Source organism: Rousettus aegyptiacus, unplaced genomic scaffold (assembly GCF_014176215.1).
Source record: "Rousettus aegyptiacus isolate mRouAeg1 unplaced genomic scaffold, mRouAeg1.p scaffold_m13_p_3, whole genome shotgun sequence".
Classification (NCBI taxonomy): domain Eukaryota; kingdom Metazoa; phylum Chordata; class Mammalia; order Chiroptera; family Pteropodidae; genus Rousettus; species Rousettus aegyptiacus.
In genome coordinates this window covers 165,899,673-165,911,942 of record NW_023416306.1, presented here as the reverse complement: position 1 = coordinate 165,911,942, position 12,270 = coordinate 165,899,673, and the positions used below count along the sequence as shown (strand labels likewise).

Sequence of the window (12,270 nt, the reverse complement as noted above, 5' to 3'; positions counted from 1 at the left end):
CTGAAAGATAGAAATGGCTCAGCCTTTACTTACCAAATCTCAAATTACTAGAATTTTAAGTTTAAGAGATAAAGTCTACTTCAATAAAAAGGAAGTAGTACTTGACAAGTGACAAATTCAAAAACCTTGTATTACTTCATTTTTAAAACAAAAAAAAAATAATTAAAATCATTTTCTTAAATCATTTCCAAAACTATCACTGCCCGAAAGTTAACCAAATAAAACAAGAAACTGCTCACTGATTTTCCTCCATCATCCTCTTTTTGAGAGGCAGTACAATGGGATGATGGAGCTGGAGATCCGAAGCCAGACATGCTGGCTTCAAGTCTTGGCTCTTCCACTTACTCGCTCTGACCCCTGGGCAAGTTATTCTTATGCGCTTCAGGTTTCCCCACCTTCTTCTCCTGTAAAACAGCACTGTTGCCAGTACTTACCTGCCTGGTAGAACTGCTGTGGACAATGTTATTAAAAGTGCCCGCAGCATGCATACTGCAGCGCTCCTTGACTTACGATGGGCTTACATCTCAAACCCATCAAAAGCTGAAAATAATCCTAGGTCAAAAATGCCTTTAATACACCTAACCTACCTAACCTCAGCGCTAAGCCTGACCTACCGTCAATGTACTCGGCACACTCACATCAGCCTACAGTTGGCCGAAACCACCTCGCTGCCACTGCCCAGCCTCATGAGACTAGCATGCTGCATGTTGCTACATGGTTAGGAACGAAGGCATCTGTTGCCTGGTTATAATTCTATCTGTGCCACCTACCAGCTGTGTGACCTTTTGCAAGTTACTTCTCCACCTCAGTGTCCTTATCTGTAAAATCTAGCTAATTATAGGGTTGTTGGATTGAGTTAATTCATGTAAATCACACAGAACAGGGCCAAGAGTCAGCACCCAAAAAAGTTATGATTGTTATTAAAATCTATCAGTATAAAACATTTCCCTGGTAGTAGTGACATAACTATATAAAAATATATGTTGATTTGCCCATAAAAAAGAAAAAAATCCTAAAATCTAATACTTCCATGTTTTAGTTATTTATATCAGTACCAGACATGAGGTAGTAATTACGAATGCAAAGGGAAGTACAAGAGTCATGTCTTCAAGCAACGAACCGATCTGCAGATCAGCCCCTAGGCTAGAAAAGAAAATCAGAGCCTTGGACTTGACATCTTTTAGAGCGCTCTCTCACGTGACAGGGACTGTGTTAAATATTTTCATTGAACATCTTGTTTCTGTCTTCTATGTGTAAGTTAGAGTTCTCGATGTTCATTCATTCTCTTCCCAAGTATTTTTTAAAATCAATAGTATTAATGCTAGTTAATGATGCCAGTAGCATTAACAAAAGGAGGAACAAATTCTGCTTATCAAGACAGCCATCACCTCAATAATTTTATCCAATTTCTCACAAGCTGATAGCAAACAAACATAAGTAGTTGGCTTACAACAGAATGGTGTTTTAGATTGAAGAATTTTAAAGCAAGCCAAGTAATTGTATAAAATTTAAATTTTATGACCATGTTTGGACCTTTTTACATTAAACACAATGGAAATGTTCATATTCATTTTTTCCCCAAAGGAAAAATTTCTGAATCATCACTATGTTGCACAGTAGAATAAAAATATGAGTTCAGGTACTTATTCAAGTTTCTAAAGAATGCAAATAACAGACATGATTTTACTTCCAGAATCTGAAGTCATCAACATGATTTTGTAGTACTGTATCTCAGGCTTTACCTAAAAATACATTATTCTTCAGATAAAGACAGCCCCCTAGTCACAGTTTTTAAAAGCCTCTGCCCCACCACAACTTCCTGAGATCTATGAAGAAACTGCAGTCTTGTGATCAGGCTCCATATAGTACTGGCAGTTTTGTAATCACATGGAAAAAACGGTGACTGATTTTACGTGTCAATCAGTTGCAGTCTGCTGATCTGATTAGAAGCCTTGACAAATGCCTGGTGGCGATTGCAAATAACTGCCAAGCATATGGGGATAATACAGTAGCCCACCGTTTTGGGGTCAGCTCTTGTACAAGAGTAAAGGAACAAAAACATCTGTAAGTAAGGTATCAGAAAAATAACTGTCCAAAACCAAAATGGCAGGGAGAGTAACCGAGCTTTCAAGGAGTGTGTCCATGTGGTTCCTTCAAGGGGCTCCTCTGGGTGCTGTTGAATGTGTTCCAAGGCCAGCCTGTTGTAAGTCTCATTAATTTCAAAAACATAGTAAAATGCTGCTGCACTTGCTAACAGATACAATCCCACGCCAATCCATCCCATCCGCTGGCGGAAGTTCATCATTCTCCATGCTCTGTGCCTTCGAATTAAAAAACAAAACAAACAAAAGAAAATACAGTTAGGGTCTCGTAATGCTGTCACATCTATTCCAAATGCACTTGCTTTATTTCCAGTGAGTTCTAAAATACTCCACTATTGCATTTACATTTAAAAAAATTAAAATTACATTAAGAAATGTAAACGACTTACAGGTTGTTGTTTTATGTAATAGTTATGAAGAAGTACAAAAAGTTTCAGTATCTATTGTCTGGTTTTACGTGAATCCCACAGAATAAATAAATCCATTAAGACACAAATTAAACTAGTGTCCTAAGGAACATTTCACTTTTACAGTTCGAAATTGTTTCAGACGTGAAAACTTGGTTCTACAAGTCAAACCGACGTCGGAGGCCCCAAGTCAAGACAGTAACTCTTAAACACTTACAGTGATCCCGAGAATCTTCCTGTTCCTACGGCAAGCGTTAAAGAGTCACTCAGTTCAGAATAATCAGGTGGCTTTGGCATTTCAGAGAAAGCCACCATAAAAGAAACCCCCGGGGTCACCGGCTGGGAGAAAGGTGAACGCGACTAGCCTGGAGCACAAGCTAATTGTGATTAAGCAAAGCGTGACTCCGGCCGGTCACGCGGCAGTCCGGCCCCTGTCGCTGCTGCCGGAGCCCCTAGCCTGTGTCGCCTGGCCGGGAGGCTCCCCAGCCGGCCCCGCCCCCTGTCGCGCTGCAGCGCCCGCCGGCCGCGACCAGAGCTGCGCGGCGGCGCCAGGCCCGTGCCACTCAGCCTTGCAGCGCCGGGAGCCCAGTGCCGGGCACCGGCCACCGGCCGAGCCTGCAGAGTTGGGCAGGCCCCGGATCTCACCTTCCTGTCGGGTTGGCCGGCCGCTCGCGGTCCCGGATGCTGCCACAGTCGGGGCTTCCGGCTCGGCCCGGAAGCGCGCGCGCCCCGCCCCGCAAGGTCCGCCTCCCGTGGTGACGTCAGGGCGCCTCCGGCCGCTGCGCGCCTCCAGGCTCGTGCTGCGAACTGCTCCAGTTGGGACGAGGGAGGAGGCTGCGGCGACGTCTGGTCGGCGTGTCCCTCCAGGTGGCGGCCGCCTGGGTCTGGCCGCTGCACCTCTCCTCGGCCTTTCCCGGTGTCTCGCTCGCGACTCTCATCTCCCCATCGCTCCTCGCCGCGGAGAGCACCGCAGCGGCGGGGCGGTCCGCCACGCCCCCGTCGCGCCTCTGCACAGCCCCGGTAGCCCTCTCGAGTGCCCATCCAGGCGGAGCGGCTGCCTTCCCGCTCCTCAGCCTGGCCTCCCGGGACTCGTCGGGACCCGCCTGGCGCCTGGGCCCCCGGCGTAGACGCGGGCGCAGACAGTTAGATAACGGCGGGGCGCCCGAGGCTGAGGACGGGGTAAGATGGCTGCTTGCCGCAGTGGGGGTGCGCGGGGCTTCCCGGGCTCTGGGCCTTTGACACCTTCAACTGACCCGACTGCTTTGTCCCCACAGGCCGTCGGAACTCGAGACGTTAATCGGACATATTTGGGGTATTTCGGAGGAATACTGTGAATTGTGGTGGCACCAGAGGCCCCAGCAAATTGAAATTTAAATCTTACCGTGTTGGGCACCACCATGACACTGAGGCTCTTAGAGGACTGGTGTAGGGGGATGGATATGAACCCTCGAAAAGCGCTGTTGATTGCCGGCATCCCCCAGACCTGTAATGTGGCAGAAATGGAGGAGGCTCTGCGGGCTGGTTTAGCTCCCTTGGGCGAGTACAGACTGCTCGGGAGGATGTTCCTGAGGGACGAAAACAGGAAGGTGGCCTTAATAGGGCTTACCGAGGAGACTACTTATGCTCTGGTCCCTAAGGAGATACTTGGAAAAGGGGGCGTCTGGAGAGTGATCTTTAAGCCTCCTGACCCAGATAATGAATTTTTAAGACGATTAACGGAATTCTTAGAGAGTGAGGGCGTGACTTTAGGTGAGTTGACCAGAGCCCTTGGGTATGGAAACGACCCTTTTGACCTAGACCAGGACATGGTCCCAGAAATACGGGCCCCTTTGTTGGCACAGGCATTAGATGAGGCTTTGCAGCCTGCCCTGCAGTACTTGAAATACAAAAAGCTGAGAGTATTCTCAGGCAATGATCCTCCAGAACCAGAAGAAGAAGAATTTGAACCTTGGCTGTTTCATACCACTCAGATGATGAACACGTGGCAGGTGTCAGATGCCGAGAAAAGAAGGCGATTGCTAGAGAGCCTTAGAGGCCCGGCATATGATATTATTCGTGTCCTCAAGATAAACAATCCTTTAATTACGGTCCCTGAATGCCTGCAGGCCCTTGAGCAGGTTTTTGGGGTTATCGATAATCCTAGAGAGTTGCAGGTCAAATATCTGACCACTTACCAGAAGGAAGAAGAAAAACTATCTGCTTATGTTCTAAGGCTGGAGCCTTTATTACAGAAACTGGTAGAGAGAGGAGCAGTTGAGAGAGAAGTTGTGAATCAGGCCCGCCTAGACCAAGTCGTTGCTGGAGCAGTCCACAGAACACTGCGCAGGAAGGTCGCTCTGACAGAGGACGGCTTGGCCCCTAGCTTGTTAGAGTTACTGACTCTGATAAGAGATGAAGAGGCAGCTGATGAGGAGGAGGATGCCCTTCTCCAGGCAGGGTTAGAGGGGCATTTCACCTGAATTTCAGGAGACCAGGAAGGGGTATTTGACAGCAGATCATGGAGGCAGAACAGTCCGTATACTCCAGTGATAGACTAACCAACTCCTACCTTGTGCCAGGTAGCTAATTCTTGTATAGTTCTCAGAATAAATCCATTGTCGTCTCTGTGCCAATATAATGTCTCCTAAATGTGTCATTCATTAGGAAGGCTGTATCTTTGCACTGGTATTTATGTATTTAAATTCACCCTTGTGAATTTTTTGTCAAAATAATTGTATTAAGGTCTGTCCTGCACACGTGTGGTACTGAGAGGAAGGCAGTGGTCAGGTATGTCTGCCGACCGGCTCTCATGGAAATGTCATATTGTGTGGTAACAGGTGCTAGTGTAGCATGTCAGATGTGATAATGTATCAGTTTTTAGGTGTGTATTGTCCTCTCTTTATCATGAAGATTGTGAGCAGTGTTTAAGATATTTTCTGTGAACCAGAATTTGATTGATTCTGTGCAGTCAAAATGAGGCAGAGTTAAATGCTGAGGTTGCGGACAGCCGCCATCTCTAATTCCAGCTTCCTGATTGTGTGTCATCAAAACATCTAGTTCCGAATGTCATTTTTATAGGTGTTATAAAATTATAGGCATGAACTCATAAAATAAAAGAATGCTAATGAAACGACATCTTTTATCTATTTGGTTTTTATCAAGTGGCCAAAGAGATTTCATTTGAACGAAGGGTTCCAAAAGCATGAATCTGAAAAACACTGAATTTACAGGATCTTAATTCCTTGGACACTTCCCTCATGGTGCCCCGGGGTTAGGAAATAGTTTCCTAAGTGAGATTGGCAGAGGGACCTACTAAAGCACACCCAAGCACATGGGATGAAACAGCCCACAGATTAGTGCATGGAGTAGGTGAGTACATCGATACATCAAGTGCATTGATCTGGAGGATGAAAGGAACAAACTAAACCTTGCATACCTCTGTGTGGCAGACTGGACTAAACATTTTTCCATGTCATTTCTCAGTCCTCTTAAAAATCCTGCAATATAGGAATGGGCACAAAAAGGTTACAAAAAACTTGGCCAAGGTGAAACACCTTGTTTTTACTTTACTGCTGGGCCCATATTTTTTCCACTGCCAAGCAGGAGACGCAGTCATAAGGGTATCTATCTACTCAACAGTCTCACAAAGGAAGCAGAGCGGATGTTAAACACATTTTATAAATATATTTAGTATGCGTTATTGTGGAGTGCATTATTCCAATTCACTACCACAAACTAGAAGTAGGGAGTATGAGAACCTGAAAGGGGCAGCTGGGACTGTGGCATGGGTCAGTGATTCAGTCAAAAAGAAAAAGTGATAGGAAGAAAATCATAGAAAGATAGAATGAAGTTACTTTTAGTAATACCCAAGAGGACCAAATTTGGGATGTATACCATTGGTTTAGTTTCAAAGGCATAGTAAAATGTTTCTGTTAAGACTAAATGTCATTTCATTGTAAATTTTTCTACTATAGAAAGCGTATCAGCCATAATTTTGTACACCTTGATACATGTAATTTTTATTTATCAATTATACCTCAATAAATTGAAAAAGCTAAATACTAGATGATATATGGGCTCTGGATAAATTCAAAAGTAAAACTGATCTCTATATGTATATAGTCATGTGCCGCCTTAGTAGTGGGAAGTGGTATCAGCTGCATTTTGCTGATACAGACATGGTGTGTACACGGGTATTAATAAATGTTACAGCTCTTCTAACATGTGAGGCACTGAGCTGGGGGATATAGTTAGGTGATAGTCCCTGCTATGGAGGTCTATTCATTGACAGCTGACACAGCACTTGCCGTGGGCCAGGCACTGAGCACTGCTGAACACATTTTGTACCATTTTACTGATAAAACAGGCACGGAGAAGTGACTTGCCCAGGGTTTCTCAGCTAAGGAGTGCCAGGGCTAGGATTTACACTCAGGCAGACGATTTCCATAGTCTTTGAGCTTCATCTATTCAGAGCTGCCATGTTAAATTCTCAGAAACCTGCGAGAAGCACCATTGCAATCGCCCCTGTTTTAGAGATGAAAGACTTGAGGCTCAAAAAGCCTCAAGGGCAAGGACAAGGGCACGTAGTCTGACTCCCTAGATCTTTTCTTAAGGTGCTCTGACATATGCACCTGGTTAAGGCTGCATCACTGTCAAAAATGACAGTTAAGCTTATGAAATCACGTGAAACAATAAAAAAATGTACGTTCTTTCAAAGCCATGTTACAACATGAAGAGCGAAACACTAAAATGTATAACTAGTGTTGGGATGATGGGATCATAAGGATAATTTAGTTTTTCGTTATTGTTTCCTAAACATGTTTTCTAAATGAAAATAAATATGCAAAGGAAGTGCTCAAAACGCAAGAGAAAAGTGGTATGTCAAAGACATACGGGGACCAGCCCGAAAGAGCTCCCACTGGCAAAAGCTACAACAATTTGAGCAACAAGGTGAACACTTGAGTGTCGCATTGTAATCCAAAGTATAAGATAAATGTCCACAAGTTCACGCTGATAAAATGAATGAATAAATAAATGTGAGAGAGGAGTCGAATTTTCCTTACAGAAGAATTTCAAATCCTTTATGTGGATATGGGCGTTCTCAGGAGGTGGAATTTATTCCCTTCCCTGCTTAAGTGTGAGCTGCATTGAGGAATAGAGTATAGAAAGGAAAAATAGTAACTTAAGTTGAGAACCCTTGGCTAGGATCAAGGTCAGTCATGTGGACAGCACATATCCCTGGGATGATGTGGTGACCAGGGCACTTCGCCTCTGTGGTATGCTTCCTCAAAACCCATAACCCATCTAATCATGAGAAAAACACGCAACAAACCCAAATCAAGGGATGTTCTACAAAATACCTGACTAACACTCCTTGAAACTGTCACTGTTATTTAAAAAAAAGAGAGAGACTGAGAAGCCATCACAGACCAGAGGGGACTAAGGACACAAGGCAACTAAATGCGGCATATTCTGGAAGGGATTTTGCAACTGACGAAGGGCGTCGGTGGGAAAGTGGACTCCAAATACAGTCTGGACTTTAGCCGATAGTAACATATCAATGTTGTTTTCTCGTAAGTGACAAACGTACCGTGGTAATGTAAGAGATAAATAAGGGAAATCAGGTGAGTATACCAGAATTCTCTGTACTCTCTTTGTAACTTTTCGGTAAGTCTAAAATTATTCTCAAATAAAATATTCATTTAAATAGATACATGCATGCACACGCGCGGAAATAACAAATGACCCGGGATGCCAGCCAATGAAATAAGTGACTAGGGAGTAAATAACGGGGGGCACCCCTTTCCTAAAAAATGGCAATTTGTCTAAATGCCACTAGGTGGCAGTAGGCGCTCAGGTTAGGCCTCGGCCAGGCCAAACGCAGGGAAAAGGATTATCACATATGAAAGTGGCATCATACCTGCCCCCCCATCAAAGGCTGGAAAATATCTCACGCTTTAGGTGGAAAAATAAGCACTTGCTCAACGCTTATTGAGCAATGGCTTCCTCTCTAGGTCTATGACACTTCTAGAATCATCTAATTAGCTTGTCGGAGAGGCCTGGCCTTGGCAAATGGACTGATCCATCGACACAAGTGAGCACATTTATAGCAATTTCACTCCACTCCCAGCCAGAGCGTCTTATAGCAATGATTTTAGAGGAAACTCTTGAAAGTCTCTTATTTCAAAGAAACGACGTTTAGGTCAGAAGTCCGCTTTAGCCACCATGAGCTTCCCGCACTCTCCAGCCTCTGCTGCCAGCAAGACTAACTCCACTTTTACAGGTGTTCGTTTTCTTACGCACGTGCGTTACTGTATAAATTGGAACAGTATATGAAATAATTTAGTTCAGTGTAAAATAGGACCATAGGGCTCTTAGTCGCCCCGCTAGAGGTGGATTGGGAGTCAGAAGGCTGGGGTCTAACAGAATAGAATGTTGCAGATGAGGTAAGTGAGGCTCGGAGAAGGTGAGCGGCTTCTCAGGGGCACACAGCTCGTTAGTGACAGAGCAAAACTTGAACCCAAATTTGAGCCTGCCTCTGGCTCACTCTGTGACCTGACGTAAGGGTACTTAATTCCTCTCGGACTTCAGTTTACTTACCCATAAAATCTATGGTCCCTTTTAGCTCGAAAACTATGTGACTCAAAAGATCTTCCATCTTTAAATGAATATCCTTAATTTAAAGAACTGACTCTAAGTTCTTTACATGCTTAAAATTTGTCACTCAACATGTATTCTCAAATATTATCAGGACATCTTTTCATGAGTGTGCTTTCTAACTCCCTAACTAGATTCTAGGTTTTCTTTGATATCAAGGTGTATTACATCTCCATTTAAACCCAGCATGGTGTTTCACACCTGCAAGGTAAAAAATATTTCTTAGCTAATTAGTAGTGCTCCCATGCGTCTTAGTACATATAATAATAATCTGACTGTCATTTCTTAACCTCTTCCTATGTGCCAGGCAGGTTGCTAAATGTTTTACCTATATTACCTCATTTAATTTTAACTGCAACCTTTGTGGGTATATTACCATCCCTAATTTCAAGTGAAGAAACAGAACTTTGGAAAGGTGAAGTGGCTTGTCTGGAGTTGCGCAGCTAGACGGTACCAAGATCTCTCAGGTTCCAAAGCCAGCCCCTTCGCCGCTGTGCCAGACAGCCTCCAAGAGTATCTTGGCTCTGAACCAAACTGGCACCGCTTCAAGAGTGGGTAGGAGTATGTGAATATCATCGTCAGCGAACCCGTTTCTGACTATATAACCTGAAACCCTATCACCTCTCCCTGGTGTCTCCCTTCAAAATTTAATAATAATACAATTCAGATTACGCTGCCATAGGGACGACACTGCCCCCACCCAGCAGCCATTAGCCCTCTTTCTCCTTTGTGTCTAAAGCCAGATGTGTTCACTCACTTCACAGAACTGTGAATTGCAGGGAACCCAGCCTTTCCCTAGCCCTAGCCCTTGCAGGAAGTGGAGGTGGCAACTCTTGATTAGTTTAAGGTGATCCCGTCCTCTGCCAAACTCCTTGTTCGAGGCATGGGCAAAGTATGCAATTCTATCTGGTAAAACGTGAGCAGCTATTTTTTTTTTTTTTAATCTTCATTTATGGGAGCGTGACTCTGCTGCCGAATGCCTCAATTCAAATTCCAGCCTCACCATTTTCTAACTCTGCAACTTGGGGCACGTTTATTAACGCTTCCTGGGCTTCGGTTTCTGCAACCGAAAATGGAGATAATAATGACACTTCCTCATAAGGTCACTGGGAAGACAGAACGAATGAATAATGTAAAGTGCTGGGCACTGAACCCGCTACCAGTAAGTGCTCGACCAACAGCGAAGGCGTTTGTTCTCTATGGCTGCACCGCAAATAACCCCCAAACCTAGCGACTGGAAACAAATAGCTGTTATCTCTCAGTGTCTGTGGATCAAGAACGGGGGAGGGCCTTCACTGGGAGTTTCTGGCCCACTGACAGACTGCATCCGAGGTGCTGGCCAGGGCTGTCTCTTGGGAAATCGGCCAAGCTCACACACAGGAGCCTCTCCATGCCGCTGCCTCATGATGGGCAGCTGATTTCCACTGGAAGCGAGCGATCCAAGAGAGAGTGAGAGAACACCTCAAACGGAAGCCACGGTCTTTTTATAATCATATCTCAAAAGTGACATCCCATTACTTCTGTCATATTCTATTCTTTAGAAGAAAGTCAATAAATCCAGCCTTAAACACACAACAGAATATATAGATGTCAAATTATAATGTACCCCTGAAAATTACATAATTGTTTTAACCAATGTTACCTCAATAAACTTAATTTTTAAAAAGTTTTAAAAAACATATTAAAGAATTATTAAAAATTAAATAAATAGATAGATAAGTAAATAAATAAATCCAGCCCATACTTAAAGAAAGGAAATTACATAAGGATGTGAATTTAGGAGGTGTGACTCATTAGGGGCCACCTGAGAGAATGCCCATGACAGATATACATATATATATATATATATAATTTTTTTACATATACAGAGAACGTCTACTTTATATTTTACCCTAACGTGATAAAATTCCTTTATTAGATCCAGGTTAAAAGGAAAAAAAATAATAAATCCAGTCTACAGCCATGCCACCTTGAACAAGCTCAATCCCATCTGATCTCAGAAGCTAAACAGGGTGGGGCCTGGTTAGTACTTGGATGGGAGACCACCTAGGAAGACCAGGTACTGCAGGCACAGAAAATTTTTAAAAATAAGGGATTGTAAGCTGACAAAGTCCTTGCAATCTGTGAGGTCAATCAAGGGTTGCCTCACTTAAAAAAAAAAAAAAAGAAGAAGAAGAAAAAATCCTCCATTGCATTCTTGGTCACTAATTTAACTCGTGTATCAGAGCGATGAACACAGCGTTGTTCTTTGTCCCTTCTGCAGGCTGCCATGGCCCCTCGCAGGTTTTACGACCACCATATGTTCAGCGTTTTAGAGCGCAGGCATAATCACCTCCTCAGTCTCCCTCTTCTCCACGCGGGGAATGCCCAGCTGCTGCTCACTTTCCTTCCCTTTGAAGCCCTTTCAGGAGAAGCAGTAACTGCAGGCCCCTGGCGCACCCATCCTCCTGGGGGCTGGGAGAGGACTTACCTTGCACCAACCAGCTTCTGGCTTCTCGGAAACTATACCTTCAATACGCAGCAAAAGCTTTTAAAACGTGCGTTTCTCGTTATCTGACTCATGTTATTTATGGATCTGGATCCTAAGAAACTAAGCAAGGATGTTCACACAGAATGGGCAAAGTTTCCCATCGTAATACTTCTTATTATTGTGAAAAAAAGTGGAAACTATATAAATTCCCAATAATAAGTGATAGGTTGAGTAAATTGCACCATGCCCAAAGGGCTATAAACTTTGTAGCCATGAAAACAAAATTGTATTGTGTAGAAATATGCAATTGCTGTCTTGTAGGCCACAAATGATTGCATTTCGGTAATTTCAGACGGTTCAACCCAATCGAAGGATATTTTCGGCTTACGAATAGGTACACAAATAGTTTTTTTGAGTGAAAAAACAAAGTGCAACAGTATTTCTGGAACAATCTCATCTCTGTGTTGACAAACACCCATCAATATATTTGTAAAGAAAAAAATCTGGAAAAGCACACACTAAATGTTAACAGTAGTTATCTTTGGATGGCAGAATTATGGGCAATTTTATCTTTTTATTTTTTTAATGAAGTCTTAGCTTTTCGCCAATGAATACTTCCTATTGGTGTAATGTTTACGGGTCTTTAACTAAATAA

General features: G+C 43.6%; 2 protein-coding genes and 1 pseudogene across 3 annotated transcripts; 2 read left to right on the top strand and 1 right to left on the bottom strand.

Moving 5' to 3' along the window:
• Positions 1–1,384: 1,384 nt before the first annotated feature.
• On the bottom strand, positions 1,385–3,231 carry TMEM251 (transmembrane protein 251). 2 transcript variants are annotated; one of them, XM_036217666.1, is made up of 2 exons: positions 3,155–3,231; positions 1,385–2,321 (listed from the first exon to the last, which is right to left on the bottom strand). In XM_036217666.1, the coding sequence occupies exon 2, from the start codon at positions 2,303–2,305 to the stop codon at positions 1,910–1,912; it is 396 nt and encodes a 131-aa protein (XP_036073559.1). In that variant the 5' UTR covers positions 2,306–2,321; positions 3,155–3,231; the 3' UTR covers positions 1,385–1,909. The 2 variants fall into 2 exon arrangements, with proteins under 2 accessions (XP_036073559.1, XP_016000958.1); XM_016145472.2 differs by lacking the exon at positions 3,155–3,231 and adding an exon at positions 2,727–3,148.
• A 98-nt stretch (positions 3,232–3,329) lies between these two features.
• Positions 3,330–5,621, top strand: MOAP1 (modulator of apoptosis 1). The gene is made up of 2 exons (XM_016145471.2): positions 3,330–3,688; positions 3,784–5,621. The coding sequence occupies exon 2, from the start codon at positions 3,907–3,909 to the stop codon at positions 4,966–4,968; it is 1,062 nt and encodes a 353-aa protein (XP_016000957.2). The 5' UTR covers positions 3,330–3,688; positions 3,784–3,906; the 3' UTR covers positions 4,969–5,621.
• A 5,476-nt stretch (positions 5,622–11,097) lies between these two features.
• On the top strand, positions 11,098–11,216 carry LOC118601372 (annotated as a pseudogene).
• The last annotated feature ends 1,054 nt before the right edge of the window (positions 11,217–12,270 follow it).

Excerpts from the sequence above, each read along its gene's own strand:
- MOAP1 (XM_016145471.2), top strand. The coding sequence starts at position 3,907 with ATGACACTGAGGCTCTTAGAGGACTGGTGTAGGGGGATGGATATGAAC.
- TMEM251 (XM_016145472.2), bottom strand. The coding sequence starts at position 2,824 with ATGGTGGCTTTCTCTGAAATGCCAAAGCCACCTGATTATTCTGAACTG. Across the intron at positions 2,322-2,726 it reads GGAAGATTCTCGGGATCACT|GCACAGAGCATGGAGAATGA; the intron begins GTAAGTGTTTAA and ends TTTAATTCGAAG.